At 37.7% G+C, this 18,910-nt stretch overlaps 2 protein-coding genes across 2 annotated transcripts; both read right to left on the bottom strand.

Moving 5' to 3' along the window:
- Positions 1-1,951: 1,951 nt before the first annotated feature.
- On the bottom strand, positions 1,952-10,168 carry LOC137722017 (synaptonemal complex protein ZEP1-like). The gene is made up of 18 exons (XM_068461024.1): positions 9,764-10,168; positions 9,030-9,251; positions 8,849-8,944; positions 8,278-8,330; positions 7,963-8,059; positions 7,290-7,363; positions 6,598-6,715; positions 5,892-6,002; positions 5,609-5,685; positions 5,037-5,103; positions 4,596-4,661; positions 4,196-4,303; positions 3,927-4,057; positions 3,669-3,735; positions 3,497-3,561; positions 3,321-3,411; positions 3,114-3,184; positions 1,952-3,008 (listed from the first exon to the last, which is right to left on the bottom strand). The coding sequence occupies exons 1-18, from the start codon at positions 9,914-9,916 to the stop codon at positions 1,952-1,954; spliced, it is 2,724 nt and encodes a 907-aa protein (XP_068317125.1). The 5' UTR covers positions 9,917-10,168.
- Positions 10,169-11,017: 849 nt separating this feature from the next.
- Positions 11,018-17,256, bottom strand: LOC137722369 (phosphatidate phosphatase PAH1-like). Its single transcript, XM_068461355.1, has 11 exons — positions 16,931-17,256; positions 14,849-16,517; positions 14,183-14,763; positions 14,008-14,081; positions 13,661-13,745; positions 13,390-13,476; positions 13,141-13,213; positions 11,884-11,927; positions 11,647-11,775; positions 11,449-11,550; positions 11,018-11,341 (listed from the first exon to the last, which is right to left on the bottom strand). The coding sequence occupies exons 2-11, from the start codon at positions 16,380-16,382 to the stop codon at positions 11,288-11,290; spliced, it is 2,763 nt and encodes a 920-aa protein (XP_068317456.1). The 5' UTR covers positions 16,383-16,517; positions 16,931-17,256; the 3' UTR covers positions 11,018-11,287.
- Positions 17,257-18,910: the final 1,654 nt, after the last annotated feature.

Here is an 18,910-nt window from a genome sequence, read left to right as displayed (position 1 = left end):
CATGCTTTGTTTTGGATTTTCAGGAACAAACTTGTTTCATAAATAATGCATCTCATGTTTATATGCCAATTAATTATGTTATTTTTCTGCAACAACCACTAACACCTCTGCAAAAGCTATACTTGAATTTGAAAACAAGTTTTTCATTAATTTTATTCGTTTTATTTGTGTCTGGACAAACCCAGTTTTTCATTAATAATTTATACGTGCATATCGTTATCTGACCTAGTCAAAATGTTGGAGATTTTAACCTCGTCGTCATCTTTGTAAGTATCAACTAACACGTAATTAAGTGAAAATTTTGATGAACAAAAACATCTTCAAACACGTCTTTGCATGGATGCCAGCATATGTCCTATCTTCTTTATTTGGTCTAGACCTCTCTACTTTTTAGCATTACAATACTTTCTGAGTTGATAATAATAGTTATTTTGAAAACACGACGCTCATCTAGCTGAGAAATATATATTTTTTTTTTTGCCTAAATTTTCTTTATCTTTGATCTTATTTACGTCACAAATAACCGTTTATGTTGTAGAGTCACTGCTAAGACTTGAATTGAGGTTTGTAGCCTTGAATGGTTTAATCGCTTCTTAGATGATAATAATAAGCAACATTTTTCATACAACGAAAGTTGTAGGTAAATGGATTTCTTATAAGCACATATACAAAGTTTCTTATTTTTCTGACGTGAGATTAATACTCTCAGCTCCTCCTAGATTTTAAGTTTTTGAATTTGGGTTACGTTAGAAACAATCAATCATCTTGAGGAATTCGTGCTGATTAAATCACACATGTATTAGTTTTGTTGTTTTCGCCTGACACACGTGCAATAGGAGAGTCGAATCTAACCTCCCATAACCTTCCCCTGACGGGGTTCCGCATGCCATGGCCATTGAAAGGTACGGAAAGGTGAAGGCTCCCTGCCAGCCAGTAATGGTAGCCACCAGGTGCCTACACCAGAGACAGACCATATTATCTCACTAACACTTGATTAAGAGGTCACTTGACGCTTGATTACTTCTCCTGAGCACATGATTAATCACATTTGTAGCTAATGTGATTGCAAGACTTTGCAACTCCATAGTAACTGCTTTAGCCTTCTCCGGCTCCTTGTAATGACAAAACGGGTGGACTTGCTCTTATAATTTCGATGCGTTGTGATGTATTTTTTTCCATTTCAAGTCGAGGCCAAAGCTCAAGTCGTATCACATACTTTGGGTGCTGAAGAGTAGGTTTAACTCCGATAAGCAAGGACTTACTTACATTCAGAATTTGATGTGGTAGTATTTCAAACTAATGATGCACTGTCATTTTACATAATAAAGTTTTTAAAGAATGTGATTTTATGTTATTGGCTTCGAGTATCACCGCAGTGATATGTTAGCTTCCTTGAGCCAATGAACCAACCACTTGGTGTAAGTTCCTTCTAATTTGCAAAAGGGTATATGGTACGATTTTCAATTTTTCGGAATGGTTGACACTATGTTTTAGAAATTTGTTGTTTTATCGTAATCGCATGCCAGACACATGATCAGTTATTGTGAAATAAATATACGTGCCCGTCAAAACTGTTGTCTTTGAAAAGGTGAAAATCAGTTTCTAAACTACATCCACACTGTTGAAAGCACAATATTGGAATAATTTTACAGTTACAGTATCTACACGAGAATATAGTCCACTTTCTTCATGGTATTATCTACATCTTCAAATGGATCAGAGAATTTACACAGCATCAATAGACCTAAGCAACTCCAGTGTTTGTCAACTTTTGTTTTACAACCTATAAGGAGTGTCGACTGTAGGTACATAGCGTTACATCTTGTGTCGAAAGAGACCTACTTATTTGCTTCTTCAACAAGACATGTCATAAGCCTGCAATGTTAATAAGATCAATATGCACTCGTAATGCATATTCCACCATATGAATTTGGCCTGCATTTCTTGCCGGTCAGCTAGTTCTTTTCACTTCCTTTTCAAGTTCATCAAACACCATATCGCAAATCTCATCCACTGAGATTTCTTTGACAAACTTCCCAAGTTCTGGCTGTAGTTTTGCCGGTTCTTCCTTTGCTTCATGCTTTTTAAGTTCTGGAGTCTCAGTGGTCATTGGACTGGTCTTCCCAAGATCAGGGTCTAGTTTCGGCAACTCTTCCTGCAGGTCTAGTGGATTTGACCCCTTGATGAAGAAAGAATTGGAAACTTCATCCTGTTTGAGTTCTGGAGTCCCAGTGGTCAACGGGGCAGCCTTACCAAGTTCCAGCCCTTGTTTTGTATTTTCCTTTGGGTCCAATGTCTTCTCCCCCTTAGTCAAGGAAGAATTGGTATCCTGTTTGAGTTCTGGAGTCCTGGTGGGCGATGGGGCAGTCTTACCAAGTTGCGGCCCTAGTTTTGTGTCTTCCTTTATGTCCAGTGTCTTCTCCCCCTTAGTCAAGGAAGCATTGGTACCCTGTTTGAGCTTTGGAGTCCCGGTGGTCAATGGGGCAGTCTTACCAAGTTCTGGTCCTAGTTTTGTATCTTCCTTAGGGTCCAGTGTCTTCTCCCCCTTAGTCAAGGAAGAATTGGTCTCCTGCTTGAGTTCTGGACTCCCAGTGGTCAATGGGGCAGTTTTACCAAGTTCCGGCCCTAGTTTTGTATCTTCCTTTGGGTCCAGTGCCTTCTCCCCCTTAGTCAAGGAAGAATTGGTATCCTGTTTGAGTTCTGGAGTCCCGGTGGACAATGGGGCAGTCTTACCAAGTTCCTGCCCTAGTTTTGTATCTTCCTTTGGGTCCAGTGTCTTCTCTCCCTTAGTCAAGGAAGAATTGGCATCATGTTTGAGTTCTGGAGTCCCGGTTGTCAAAGGAGAGGTAGCGGTAGGAGATGGACTTGTAATGGCCCTATCACTAGAGGGCGTCTCTGGTCTTCGCGGTGAAGCTTCAGTTTCCAATATTGGTCTGTCAATGGATTCAAATTCATCATTTAAATTTTTGATGGCATCAAAGAGTTCTTTGACCTTCTCATCATCTCTCCTGATTCAAGAAAACACCGTGTATCCATCGATATCAGAGGAGTGAGGTTACGAGCATAAAAGTGCACCTAATGGCAGATGGGAAAATGACAGCACATTCGACTACCTGAAAATGCCTTCGCTTTGAACATAGAACTGCTTTTTCATGGTATCCACTACACTTAAGGTGGTCAGAAACTGGAAAATGGCCAAAGAAGCATAGATTGAGAAATATTTTCCTTATTAACGAAAAACACAGAACAATGAATTCCATTCCATACTGCTTAACAAACAATAATATCTGCAGAAGAAGAGGCGGAAGATTTATGCATACCTTGGCTTCCATGTCCACATAATCCTCTTCAAGATTTTTCCTCGGGTTGCTTTCTTTTGAACTTCCATCGTCTATGCCCGGTATATTTGCTCTGATGTAAATGAATAATCAGGTAAATGAATAATCAGAGGCTCGATCTAACGGTGTAAAAACTGCTAAAAGAGACAGAGAATTACCCTTTACTTGAGTTCAAGCACTCCACGAGAGTCCTGATGCGAGTGATTGACGATCCCAAGTTTGCCTAATTGTGATACGAGAATGAAGTGGAAAAAAACACAACGTAATAGATTACAGGAGAATACGATGCAGTATTTAAAAACAACCATCAATGAAGAAAAGTATTATTACCTTGTAAGTGGAGAGAAGTTGGATTACCAAATTCACAAAATAGTCTCCATATCTCTCCAGTTCGCCACTTAAACATGAAAGAACCAAATATCATAATCATTGAATACGACACAACAATGCAAGTACACATTTCATTAAGTATATCGTATCAAGTACTTGTTCCATTTCCAGTTTTAAATATAAATTTATCCGACATAGTACGTTGGGAATTTTGGGATCAGATTAATTTGGTGATCAGTGTACATAAGAACTACATACTTGACCTGCTTCTCTTTTTGCTCTGTGTACGAAGACTGCAGAACCCAGGTATCTTCCAAAAAACTAACCCACGTATTTACAACATCAACTTCTGCTTTACATGAATCAATAGATTTTGAGAGCTCATCTTCCTATCATTAAAGAAAACAAATATAAAAAGATACTCCGTAGCGAGCTATCAAATTTTCATCCAATTTAGAGCAGTAAAAACCTTACTTAATGTATGCATTCTGAACGCGAAACAGGGCATAATCAAAAACCTATTGTACCTTTGCTTTTATGTGTACAAGAATCTGATTGCTTGCTTCATCAAATTGTTCTCTTTCTTCCCTTGCATTGTGAAGGCGTGCACGAACGGCCTTCAACGCGATAATCACCTATAAAAGAATGTTTAGTTGTATATGCATTCTCCAGCCAAAGATTATGAAAACAAAAAAAACCAAAAAAAACACTCAACAGGATTCATTTTGTAGACTATAGAATTGGCAGGAGTGACATTTGACATTTGATAGGCTCCATTCACATGGACGATTTACCGTCAGATTACATGTTACCTAAATGCCTAGAACTAACAATCAAATAAACAGAATTGGGAATGACTGCGATCTCCTAAAGTGCATATTTTCTTTGAAAGCATAAAAAGAGTGACATAAGAAACACAGGAGGAACCTTTTTCAGTTCATTTTGGAGTTCTTCTCTTTGCCTCTCAAGTTTTCCGATCTCTGCCACCAGTTCCTGAAAATTTACTAAAATATGTGTACCTCAACAACAAAATGATCACAACCAAACAAATTTATCCCGAATAAACAGTCCACTATATCCAAATTAAAATTTAACGGTGCACCAATAAAAAGATGTCATTTATCTGTTCTGTAAAATATTATTACAGATGAAAACTGAGGGTGAACTCTGCAGTTTTTATTTAATCATCAAACTAAATTGGCACATACCATTGTGTTGGATACCAAAAATCCTGAGTGACTAAAACTCATTTTAGAAATTAACATAATAGAGAGGCTTCAAGAAATATAACTTATTAATTGAATCAAGACATATCTGTGCAAAAGAGTTACATAGTTGGACGCAAATAAGTCCTTTGAGGCAATATACCTTCTCAACTTGGCTTACTTCGTTAGCTTTAGCTACACGAAAGCTGAGTGCTTCTTCTTCCTGAAACCTGCTTGAAGTATTGAAGGACAAAACAAAGAAAAGCATTTTACCAAAATCAAAGCCAACCAGATTAAGAAAACGCATATGGTCAAAATTTACACATTTTCCATGTCAAATGGCAATTAATCAAATATCATATTGGAGATGCATGCCCTGACATGCACCAAAACAAGAATTGATCACAAAGTGCACTATCCCCTTACAATTCCACACAAAACTATCTTCACACAGGATGTGATAACTCTTTAAACTCAAATCATCGGTCAAACGCAGTCATGGTGAACACTATCTTCACAATGGAAAAGAAAGAAATAAATATATGCTAACTCTTTAAATTATTGGTATACTTGGTCATGACGGAAATCTTCACAACGGATGTGATAAGTCAAGCATCTATTTTCTTGACACATATGTAGTGATACAGGGACAGAAAAATAGAGAATGGAAACCTGCATGCATACGCTCGCACCCATAGACACACAGAAAAAATCTTTTAAGATAATATTTGAAACCTGTGGTCTGAAATGCGCTTTTCAGCTTGTGAGGTGGAGTTAGCAAGAGATTCTGATAATATTTTCAATTTCTCAACCTGCAAGACATAGAACACGGTAGTTAAATACTAATAAGAGAAGTCTTGACCCAAGACTAAGAATATGGGGCCTAATATCCTGAACAGGTGCGGTGCCCCTCTAGCGGCACAGTTAAGCTTCTTGTTCAGTAAAAAAAGAAAAAATGAAATCTAGAAGAATTTTAGAACTTCTGTAAGATGACTACTTGACAATTGGTTTCCTTGACCTTTTCATAATGCATCTCGGGTGAGTCCCCATTGCTCAATGATTTCTTCTTTAGTAACAGAGCCTCCAACCTGGAACATAGTTGAATTTCTACAAGCGCGTCTTTTAAATTCTGCAAGGAAATCAAAACTTTCAGTCATTTGCACTTAACTACCAAAACTCCTTATTAAAAATCATCGCAAATACAACTGCATCTAAAAATGAATGACCAGTTAGCTGCCTGAACCATGCTCGGCACAACTGCACTAAATCTGAACCCAAAAGACCCTATTCACATTCTTTTATCCTTCTTCTAAAATTAGTTGAGCACAATCCTTGGACTAAATTAACCGAAGCGCAGTGCACAGCTCTAATAAAAAAGATTAACAGAAATGGTCAAGTGATGATTACAGTACTAAGATATAACAAGATAATACATACGTTTATGCTTTTTGATGTGTTAAGAAATGGGAAGTTGGGAACACATCGGATATGAAAATATTATTACAGAAGCATAGATAAATCAAAAAAATATTAAAACAAGTATGCAAACAAGAAAAGAGAAGTCTTCCTAAAGTCAAAATAAAGGTTGGACATAAAATCATCTCAATTGAAGTCTGTGCATGTATGGGCTATGTATCTGCATGTGTGCGTGAAACTCCATGCAAATGTGAGTGGATTTGAATACGTATGTCGTGCATCTGCATAAATAAGAACATCAAGCTTACCTCTATTGTCGCATCTCTTGTCTTCTTAGATGATTTTTCACAACCTTCACTAAGAGGCTTCTGGTGTGCCATCAATTTATCAAGTTCTTCCCTTATACTGCAGGCTTCAGCATCTATTCTGAGAGCACGGAACAAGTCACCGGAAGTTGTGGAGAACAAGATTAGGTGAATCAACATTCATTAAAGGAAATCAATAGAGCGTAAGCAAACCAAAAATAAATACTGTTATTACTTTCCTATACAAAATCAACTACCAAAGACAACCAAACTATAAGAGCTCATACTGAAATGGTATAGAAAGACAGTTACAAAAATATGCTTAACTGGTATGACGTTTCATAAATCAAATGCACACAAAGAACACACGCACGTGCTCGCACACACACAGATCATATATATACATATATAGTGCATATACATTATACATATTGAGAAAGCATACTGACTATCAACATTCAAACATGTAATTGTAACTTTGACATGCAATGCCTACTGCAGCATACAGAGAACAAACTTAACATTTCAAGGCATGGAGTGGAGCTATTATATATCAAAGAAAAAACCAGCACAACACAATACATCAAAGACCAATAATAAAACAGTCATTTACATTCCAAATATCTCTTAGTGCTCATGTCAATGCCCAAACATGCAACAATAAAAATGGAAAAACTGTGTTCCTCAACGACCACCTTGCAAGATCTGCATTTATTTTCAGCCCTGCAATTGCACTTTGAGCAAATTGGAGCAATTCTTCTCGCTTTATCTGAAAAGAGCAGTAGAAAGTAAAACAGAGAAGAGAGGAAGGGATGCAGGTGCTAAAATAAAAAAATTTAGTTTGCAACATGATTGTGTGATGTTAAAAATGCTGCTGCTTTTTACTTAAGCTATGGTATAATCTGGAAAATTAAAAACATGGTGCATCATGTAGCGAGAAAACCATGCTCTGCCATACAGAAGATGGCGGTTTGAGAACATGAGAAAAAAGGGAACAATTTGTTGGGAACTTGAGCCTTCAGATGATAATAATATATCAATTCTAACAAGAAACACCTTATATCTTTAAAACTTAGATTGGATTGAGACTCAAAATCTCAATCACACATTAATTTATTAGATCATAAATCAAAGGACGGGAAACTTGCATCAAATTGTAGCATACTTAATGGTTCCATCGGCTAAATGAGCTTCCTAGTACTATTTAGAGTACAGGCTCGGGTTCTGAGATTTATATGGCCCCTTGCAAAAGCTGAATATAGGGACCCTTTTAGGTGTCTGATCTCAATATTGTTTAGAGGCATACAATCTAAACCCCATGTAAATGCGCATGCTGTCATGCTGAAGACATGCATACCCCGTCCTTACCAGTACTTCATCTTGATAGTACGAAAGTGCAATTGCCAAATTCTGTACGCTGCTCATTACTGCATTATGTACTTCCTTTCCTCCTGTAAGACAGAGCCTGTATGTAACCATACAAGAAAATTCACGTAATATTTAATATTCAAAAAATATTATCTGCAAAAGCTATCTTTAGAGTTTAGATAAATCTCAACTGAATAGAATTTTTTTAACTGTCATCTGCTAAAACTGTAATTTTAAGGACCTAAGTTGTCCCAAACAAGTAATGACAATAACAATCAGCCATAATAAGAAGATTCAAAGAGTGAGAAAAATCACCCATATATCTCCAAAAGTAGCGAAACTTCTTCCTCATTTGGCTCTTCAAGAATCTGAGTCATACAAAAGAGTTAACCTGCGGTTAAACTCCATGGATCAGCAAATACAAAGCCCAGCCATTGCATACAGAAGTCACTAAAACTCAAGGGAATGCCGAAAGGATGAAAATTCTAGATATCATACTTCTAAAACTTTTCACACAGGTTAGAAGGAGAAGAAAGAAATCTTAATCCATCAGAAACATTTCATTCAAATTTTCCGTGTATAATTCAAAAAAAGGTTCTCTCTACTTATAATGGAATTATTATGCACACCGTGGATAATGTCATGCCCTCCAGAGCTTGGCTATGAAGAAAGTATGAATAGAGAAATCTCGCTTTACCGGTGCTCTATTCACTTGTCATATATACACTAGGGATCAGCTTTGTAGTTGGTAGCAGAAAATAACCACTTCCTTCTAATTCTATGTCAACCAAGTATGAATAGAGAAATCTCACTCATCATATATTATATTACAAGGAGAATGTTATCAAGCCTATCGAAAGCGAACATTTGTACTTGTTCAACTTACCGTGGATAATGTCATGCCCTCCAGAGCTTGGCTATGAAGAAAGACATCACGAAAAGTTTTCGGTTCATCTCCAGCATCAGAGTCTACGTAATAAACCTGTCGCAAACATTAAAGCAAGAATTACAGAAGAGCAACTAAAAAACAACAGCAGCAGCGAACACAAAGTGTAGGACTTACTCACCAGGGTAGGTTTCCTCGGGGAGTCTGCTGACTCATCGGATTTAAGGTGGTCTTCAGAACCCTTTCCGTTTCTCGCGTTGTAAAGGGTGGACAATCTCTCGATTTCTTTGAGTGAAACCAGCCACCTCCTCAGCAGCTGAACCCTTTCTACACCTCTACAAGAAACAGAAACTTCTTCCAATCTTTTCACAGTCTGCTTAAAACTCTGTAAATTCCTGGGACGCTGAGAAGCAAAAACCATGCAAACAAAACTTATAAGTTAAAATACAAAAGCTCAAACCAACACCAACCAAACAAATAAATAAAGCAAATATGAAAAGGGCATTCATTTTTCTCGAAATAAATTGGTCCGTTTGGACATGTTTCTCTAAAATGCACTTCTTTTCGAAAGCATTTTTGCTAAAAGCACTTTCGATAGAACCTTGTTGAACTCATTTTCGCACTCTCATTTTGTCCCTTATTCTCCCCTTATTTATTCAATTTTACAATTAGAAACAAGAGGGGCGAGTGGAAAGGAGTAAAGGGGAGTGCAACAATCAATTTCCCAGCCAAAATTCAATTGCTTTCTGAAAAAGCAATTACAAGTGTATGTGTAACAACCAAAAATGCTTTTGGCCATTCTGAAAAGCTTCCAAACAGGCCATCCAAATAAACAGAAAATAAGACATTAATAAAGGGACTTGAATCAAAATATGATTTTTTTGTCAAACGGAAAACAAGTGAGGAAAATAGTACAATGCGGTCAGGGAGGAGGAGTCTAGCTCCGCCGGCGACGGCATTGCCGGCGTGGAGGACGACGGTGTCGGTGTAGTTTCGTACGGTGCGGGTGAGGCTGTTGGCGGCCCCTGCTTCCACTGCCAGGTTCACCGCATTTCTAATCCACGACATGTCATCCGACGCACGCTCTCTCCTTTTTCTCTCGCAATTTCCCGCCCTCCAAACAAATAATGAAATAAATATTGAGAAATTAGGAATAAATTACAGATTTAATGGTGAAATTGGGCTGATTTTGGGTTGATGAACGCCGGAAGAGGAAGACGAAGAGGAACGAGTCGAGCGATTTCTTTGGGTGCAACTGCAAAACGAAATCAACGGTTTTTTCTGGTTTTAGTTGGGACTGCTTTGTTTGCGCGGTTTTCTTTTCCCTTTTGTTCCCATTCCTTTTTGGCCTTTTTGGACTACGAATTTACCAAACTGCCCTCTTTCTTCCCTGTTGCATGGGGACCTGGAGGAATTCTCGGAAGAAAACTCGTAAATTTTTTAAGCCTTCACGACGTCGTTCCAGGCTTAAACTTTAATTCTCTCTTTTTTTAGTCACTTTTTATTCATTAATAATTTCAAGTTGTACTTGATAATAAGAAACATACTTAAGAGAAATTCAAAATTTACATGCGGATATTTAGTTTAGGGATCAAATTTTTTTTTTTTTTAGTACAAGCGGTCCAGGGAGAGGGAGTAGGAATAGAAGGGTTTGAACCCGGACGAGAGGAAGACTCAAATTACTAGGGCAAATCCATCACTTGTAATTCTCATGTTTTTTAGTTGATGAATTAATATTCAGGGATTTCTAATCCAGGGACCAAAATCCCAAAGCCAAAGTACCAATGCTCCAATTTTCGCTTTACCAGTAATAGTGATTTGCGTCTTTCCTATCTTTGTTTCAATTTGTGGGAGTTTTGTGAAGATTTTTCCGACAAGACGATATTCCAAATTACTTTAAACTACAAAAAGAGAGGTTTCAACTTTTTTTTTTTTTTTTATTACATTAGATATTTTCTACGCTAAAGGATAAGAAAATGTACTAAACCTCACAATGGATTAGTCATAATAATTTGTTTCAAACTTGTTTTTAGCGAGATCCGCAGTACAAAGTGGCAAGAGAGGTTTCAACTTAAGTACAAGGAAGGGACAATCCATGCTAGCTTAGTGGCCTAAGAAAAAGTAATTCACTAATACAAAAGGAGAAGGGCAAAATGGGAGGGGCAAGTGTGACAAGAACTTTTATTCTTTAAGAGAGCTTTATTTTCTTTCCTATCAAAATTCGGAAATTCTAGTACAATGTCAATGGCTTGGATATTACACTGATAATACAACTGACCAAAAAAGAGTAATCCCCAGTTCTATTATGTGCATAGAATGGAGATGATCAGCAACAATGTGGAGTATTGTTCTCTCTACTTCATCTATAGCTAGTCCTCGAAGCCACCAACACCGCCGTGTTTGGCCAAAGGGGAGTTGCTTTTCTGCAAGTGACATCCATCAGTCAATTTCCGGCAATGGCACTTTCCAGTAGTTCCACGAGTTGAAGTCTTCCTGCACATATGTCGAAAACCAGGTTCGTCCATCATCAGCGATGAAGACAAAATTGAGTTAGATACTATGGATTATGTTCGGAGGAAAGGATGCAAAAGAGTATTTACCTGCTCAACCAGTGAAGTTGGAGGAAACATGTCGTTGACAAGAGTGTGCAAAGATGTGTACGTCTTCACATCAACGGGATGATGGCTGATGGCCACCTCACCCTACCAGTTAATCACCACGGTTTAGCCACACAAGAGACATGCATTGCTCTCTTTCGTTTGTAAAAACCATCACCGGAAGATAAATATGAAATATACCTTGGGATTGATTATGAATATTTTGCCCTTTGGAATCCCAATTTTCCTGTAGCTGAGCTCATCCGTGTCTCTATTTCCAAATCCTGCATAGAATGGATTGTAATCGGCGGGGAAGAGTTTTTTAATGTCCTGTAATATGTGATTTAGCAATTAGCATGCATCGCAACTGTTAGAAGAAAGGGATACAACCCAAAGTGTTCGAATTTGAACTCGAGCTAATCTTTATCTCCTACTTACCTCTAAACAGGCAATTTTGAATTCATGTGGTGCTCTTCTTACGACTGCCATCAGCAAATAGGAAAAAACAAACTGATCAGCACCAACTATATAATCTCAAAACTTAAAGCAGGCAGAATTCAAAATCGTAAGCAACTAAATGAGCTATTTAGTATATGGTAGTGGTGGTATGATGTATAACGGAGACAAACTAATATCTTATTTGTCAAAGGTCAATGAACTAACAAATGATGAAGTCAGTAACGTCTAAGCCAAGTGAATGACACATCAAAAGGTTCTCATGATTGCATATCCAAATCTATAGAGAATGTGAGTCTCATCCAGTGTTTAAAATATCGGTATCGGTGGAAATATCGATAGACAAATTTGTGGAAATATCGATCATATATCGATATTGATATCAATTGCCTTCGATGGAAATGATGGAAATTTGCTCAAAAACGTGGAAATTTAAAATTATTTTTTTAGGGAATGTCATATGAAGCCACAACACAAGTACGAATCAAGAATTAATGATTAGATATTGTGTAAACAATAGGTATGTGATATGTGAGAAGAAAAACTTCCTTCTAATGACAAGTAATAAGATAAAGCATTTCGCTAGAAAGAATAAATTACATATAAATTAGTTGAAATTTTCGTCATGAAAGCAGTACAAGTTTTATTGAAGTAAACTAATACCATAAAGAAAGAATTTAAAAAATAAAGAATACATAGGCTCATGGATATTTCCTGCAAACTTTTTGCAAATTGTCTGCAAACACTGGATATTTCCTGAAAATATCGAAAATATCGAGGAAATTGACTGATTTCCAGAAATATCGCGGATATGGGGTGAAGTTTAGACTTCACCCCCTCTTTCCATATCATTCCCTGAATTTTTGGATATTTCCATGGAAATATCGAGCATATCCAGGATATTTGAAACATTGGTCTCATCGGATATCAATAGTGAACTGGAAAGCAAGAATAGTTGCTTGTTTAACAACAGCACCACACATAACAATGTCATGGCCAAAATACGCTGATTTGATCCAAATCAACCTACCACCATCTAAAAAATCTATTTTGTCATAAACACTACAAAAACTTCCAGTGTTTGCCTTTCTGCATTGTTAGTTTCCATTTGAGTTTAATTTTCACAGAGATTTACTTCATGAGAAAAGCGGTAACGTCTACAGTTACAGAGTGGGCATAAACAACATTATAACAAAGTTAGTTATGCAAGCAGAACATAAATTACAGAGATGACCTCACCTTCACGAAACAATGAAGGAAATAATCCATCAGGTGAGATAACAACAGGTCCATTGGGTAAAGCTTTTCCATCCTGCAAGTACAGGAGAGTAACCAAATTGGTTATGCAATTCTATCAACAAAGCCTCGACAATCTCAATCTTACAAGTCTAATATCTGCCTTTAATCACATAAAGGAGGTAAAGAACAAAATTTTGGTGTTGGATTAGAAGGAAAGGGAGACCAAAAACCAGGCTATTATTAGATTACCTGTTTTAGGTTGAGTAAAAAGCTTCTCGTTAGATATGCCTGTACGATTGCACGTGCACTCAAAAACAGTAGCTGATATCCATTTTCCTGTATTAAAAGCAGGAATCAATATTAGATACCCGTCCACAAAAGAAAAGCAAATCAGTCCATGACAATGTAAAAATAAAATTATAAAAATTAATTGCAATGTTCCTACAATGACCTTAATGAACCTTGACTGAGAATCAGGCCGATAACCTTAATTGATAAGTTATGCAATCAAGAGATGTACCTTAATCGCAGAGAAAAGTCTAGACACACCAGTATGCGTCCAATCCTTTCCAACTAATGGCATGAACTGACCTAACACATCTGACCTGGTAAAATGCATCAAGGTGAAAAATTTTATCATTCAACTAAGCATTAATATTATCATGATGGTAAAATATCTTGTCTTTTTTGTATCTTTGAAATGTTTTATTTTTTTTTATAGCTTTGCAGATTTCATGTGCTGTCGATAGTCCAAAGGACTAATTTGTATGATTGTCCAGCACTAAACTACATCTCCTATGGCAATGGAAAGTTGCAGAAGCAATCCTATTTAGCAATCCAAACCATATTACATGACAGTAGCCTTACTTGGTAATAGTTCCATCAACATCAGAAATTACAATTCTGGCATTCCATTTCCACAAGTATATATGTGCATCAACCTGGTAAAGATAAACATGGGTTAGCAGCTAAATGGTAGAAATATATAACTCTATCCGGCTATAGCTCAAAATATAGTTGAAACACCAGATGATTGGCAAACCTGTTGTGTCCCCCAAACCCTTGTAGAGAAACTGAAAGTTATCATATTTTGACCTTCTTTGAGATTTAAAGATGCTATCTGCTCCGTGGTGGGAACATTTGTCCTTACAAATTGCTTCTGAGGGGACTCAGGAACCGTTTCAACTTGTGAGTTCGGCAGACCAGATTCAGAATCAACAAATTCATCCTCATTTGATGAATTGCTGTCGGTGTGCTCAAGTGTTTTGACCCTCCTAAATGGAATGGGCCAGAGCCTCCATCTGCGTCCAGAAGGAGTGGAGGGCGTTCCAGGATCCTCATTCCTTGGTTTTTCTGAGCCATCTTGTTCGACAGGAATTGCATCCTTGGGCTCAACAGATAAATCTAGATTAAAAGCAGCCATTCCAAGAACAGCAGGAGCTGCTTTTTCCCACGAAAAGTATCTTTCCCTATATCTGACAATCAGATTTTCATTTTTCAAAATTGATGTTGCAGAACTTATAAAATCCTCTGCAGATACACGATGCGCAGCAAAGGTTTCAGCAGCAGCTTTCACCCCCATACCCGGACGAAGTTCATTCGCACAGAGAGAAATCTCAAACCCTGGAAATTGAACAATAAACAGAAATTAGACTATGGCAAAATAGGGAGATTTAAATAACAATTGGAGCCGGTAAGAGGTGCTTACTTATGCTTGAATGGACTTGTATTTCTTCACTTGACGATTCTGGTGGGGGTTCTATTAGCTCATTTTGTGTTTCTTCGCTTGAAGATTCTGTTGGGGGTTCTATTAGCTCACTTTTACTGCATTCATCTACACTTTCAGGTCTTTGTTGATTAATTTCTGTCCCATCAACCACTGCTGATGTAACACACTGTCCATCCTTCCAGTCTGGATCATTACTGACAGAATGTACAGAAATGCTGTCAATAGTCATTTGTTCTGCAGAACACACAATCTTCTCAATTGATTCATTTTCAACTTCCAAATGTGGAGGCATATTGTTGTCGGGTGAAACAGAACCAGAAGATGCAGCTACCTCATCGTTATTTCTCAAGTCAACAGTAGCATCTTCAGTTCTATCAACCACCGGAAGAGTCTCATGAGATGTTTCTGGTGAACTTTGAACCTCCAATGAGGACCCCATATTTTCAACATCTTTCACTTCATGTTTGGCCTTTTCTTCTAGCTCCAAACAGCACTTGAAAACATCTTCCTTGTTAGCAGATGTGTCTTCTGAATTGCTATGCACCTGAAGATCTCTTTCCTGTGTTGAAGTCTTTTGTGTTTCTTGAGCTTGACATGCACATTCCCCTTCTCTTTCATCAACTTCCAACTGATGTCCAATAACATTATTATCCTTCTGGACGCTGCTGACATTCCCAGAAGCAACACTAGCTGTAGATGCATTCAGCTTACTGATATAATCAGCAGCCCAAGCAGTTTCACCTGAACTAAACTCCTCAGTGCCTTCACAGAAGTCCGTCTCTTCACCTGGACCCAGATTGAATCGAGGTGTGTCTAATTCCACATTCTCTGCGGTCTGTTCTGATGCTGAGATGGGAGCTGTCAATACATAACCATCTACACTCACCAATATAACTTCCGAGTTTAAATTCTGTGATTCCACAATACGCTCACTGTCTAGATTATCGTATCGACTAGACCCATACCCCGATAACTCAACAGAACCCTCTAGAGAAGATTGCTCATCTTGAAATTCATAGAACCTCCGATCAACATCAGATTCAGCCTTCTCCATCCGTTTTGCGCCAAACGAATTGTGTTCCTCTCTCATTTCAACCACCACAGAATCAGAGAAACTGTGCTCAAGTCTACGAATTTCATGACTTTGGCCATCACCATCGAAAGTATTATCCCCTTGTGTAGCTTCTGAATTTTCAGAATCCTTGACAACCCCATTTATCTCACTTACTTTACCCGATTCAACCTCCTTTATAAAATAAGCCTCACCCGAGTTATCAAGATACATATGGAAATTGGCATCTGTGCCATTTACATTGATGCGGACCATCTTCTCCGCACCTTTGAGAACACCCTGAAATTTACCAAACCGGACATACCAAGGTGTGCTCCTAAACGTCCCATCCTGCTGCTGAACCACAATGACATCAACAGCCCCGCCAAACGGATGAAAAGGGGTGGCAACAGAGTAAACACCTTGGGAAATTAGGCTCCCAACTTTGCCAACCACATTCATTGGTTCAAACCTACTATCAACCACTCAAATTTTTGTGAAACCCCAATTATCATCTAACCTCAAATCTCTAAATTCTTTAATACATGCATCGAAAACTCTGGTTCCGTGATCACGATTCCGATCCTTGTCCGGTATCTGCATAACATGCAACGGAATGAAACTCAAACAAAGTGGTTTCCTAATTGGAAGAATCCACATAAAAAGAAATAACCAATGTCATCTAAAAGTCATTGGAAACCCTAACACCCTGTTTGGTTGCCAAGAAAATCCGTGGGAAAATTAATTCTACAGTCCCCATCAGAAAATTCGAAACCTTTCGATACAATCCGTACAAATTGAGCTCTAAGATGCTCAAAAGTCTCAAATTTGATTCCCTGCGATTTCTAATTTTCTCGGCAACCAAACAAACCAATACCCCAATGCATACAAAAATTAAACAATTCAATCAAATACCCAAAATTGAGAAACTTAAAAAACCCACATTGAAAAATCATAAAGTGTATAAAATCAGCAAAATAACAAGAACTTTGTGATTAAATCAAACTTACGGGTTCGTATTGCAAAATTCATGAAAAATTAGAGCAATCAGATAGCTCAAACACTCGAAACAATTCTCTATGGCACCGTTCTCCTTCAATTTTGAATTTTTCCTTCTGGGTTTCTGTCCCGACGGCGAATTGGGAAATCCAACCTCTGTAGTTTGAACACTTATCGGCTTCGAAGTCTGGATTTCCGTCGGGAGGATTCGTCTGGATGAACAGAAAAAAGCCAGAGGTAGAAATCTCCGCGGCGAAGCATTAAATAGGTACTCCTGGGAGTAAAATACCGAACGAGTCCTGTGTGGTCAAGGAAATTTCGTGTGGAGTTGCCGGCTGTGACATGTAAATATCAGGGTTTGTATAAGGGTAGTTTAGTGATTTTGGGTTGGTATCACTGAGATCAGATGTCGTGTCGCCAGACTTGCCACTCGCCAGGTTTGAACAGGGAGAGAGAGAGACAAAGAAAGAGGGGGTCGGACCGAGAGCAAATCTTCATATTTGGTGTGGCTTGACCCGTTATTATTTGACACTCGTTAAGTATAGGATAACAAAGTTAATAAAATTAAATTTTTAAATATGTGTTAATCAATAATTCAGGTCACAAAGAAGCTTAACTCATTTTGAGTGCAGAATATTTAATCTCGGTCAAACCACTCCCTCAAGGTAGAGAAATATTTCATTGTGTCGGAATTAGGGGTATATAAAAATTCATAGTACAATTAGTTGAAACTTCTTTTTCAAATTTTCAATCAATTGTATTATCAAACTTGATATACCGTTCCATATTTTCGATGCACTAAAAAAATCCCTTCTTAGAGTCATATAAGTCTTTGTCTCCAAGTTAACAAAATTTTAATACGTTTCTTATTAGATTGTCTATCGTGCCCTCTAAACCTCAATTTTTTATTCAATTTATGTCTTATTGTGTTTGGGTTGAGGTGTTACTTGATAAATTATATTTTGCCTCTTTTTAAGTTTGAAAGCAATAACAACGTGTTTGCATTGAGGTGTTACTTGATAAATTATATTTTGCCTCTTTTGAAGTTTGAATGCAATAACAACCTCAATCGTCATTTTAAACCATTTTAAATTCAAACACAGAGTTATGATTTAGGTACAATGTCATACAATAGTTAGAAAATCTGTTAAGTTAACAGCTAAATGATGACCTGACAAATGCAGGCCGATATTTTTGCTAACGTGGCAATCAATTGCGCCATGTAGATAAAAATAAATTATATTTTAAATATTTGATTATTTCAAATAAATGAAAATTAAATTAAATTAAAAAATAAACCTAAGTAAAAAATAAATAAACCAAAAACTCATCTTCCCCGTCCAAAGCACCATCTCTTCCACCCTTTGTTGTTGTCTGGTTTTCCAACAACTCTCCCAACCGGTTTTGGTCATAAATTCTCATCTTTCCAAATGAGAGGCCAAATGGCAACATCAACGACTAGTTTTGATAACTGGTTCGAAAGGCAAGAACACCGTGGTGATGAATCTCAACACATTAGAATGCTTCATCTGGTCGATGCTGGACTTCATGTATTTAGAGTTGATATAAGGAAGCGCTAGACGTAATTAGTGGCAGACTTGTAGTCTTGGGCTTCGAGGAACTACTTGACATCATCGATTCAGTTGATGCACTTGACAATGGTGTCAAGGCGATAAAGCGTGGACTTGAGACATTGGGCAAGGTTAGGCTTACTGACCTTGGCGTTGGTTGGCGAGGTCACTAGTGGAGGTGACGTTGGAGAGGACGTGGTCGGAGTCAGCCTTGACATCGTAGGTGGAGGTGGAGGTGGAGGTGACGTCATGGTCAAAGATAGTGAGTGGAGGTGGCATTGGTGAAGCACTACAGGTTCTAAAGGAACTGGATCCCTCCGGATCCAAAGGAATTGAGCCCAGAGATCAAATGATTTGGGGCATTGAAATTTGATCCAATGGCTACAATTATTATAACTTTTAGAGGGGCCCTCTGTTTGA

This window comes from Pyrus communis, chromosome 17 (genome assembly GCF_963583255.1).
Source record: "Pyrus communis chromosome 17, drPyrComm1.1, whole genome shotgun sequence".
NCBI lineage: Eukaryota > Viridiplantae > Streptophyta > Magnoliopsida > Rosales > Rosaceae > Pyrus > Pyrus communis.
This window is presented reverse-complemented; position numbering and strand designations above follow the sequence as displayed.

Coding starts and splice junctions, on each gene's coding strand:
- LOC137722017 (XM_068461024.1), bottom strand. CDS start 9,916: ATGTCGTGGATTAGAAATGCGGTGAACCTGGCAGTGGAAGCAGGGGCC. Junction 6,716..7,289: donor ATAAATGCAGATCTTGCAAG/GTGGTCGTTGAG, acceptor CCGTGCTCTCAG/AATAGATGCTGAAGCCTGCA. Junction 3,412..3,496: donor TGCTTGAACTCAAGTAAAGG/GTAATTCTCTGT, acceptor CATTTACATCAG/AGCAAATATACCGGGCATAG.
- LOC137722369 (XM_068461355.1), bottom strand. CDS start 16,382: ATGAATGTGGTTGGCAAAGTTGGGAGCCTAATTTCCCAAGGTGTTTAC. Junction 14,764..14,848: donor ACAAGTCCATTCAAGCATAA/GTAAGCACCTCT, acceptor TTCAATTTCCAG/GGTTTGAGATTTCTCTCTGT. Junction 11,776..11,883: donor TCAAAATTGCCTGTTTAGAG/GTAAGTAGGAGA, acceptor CACATATTACAG/GACATTAAAAAACTCTTCCC.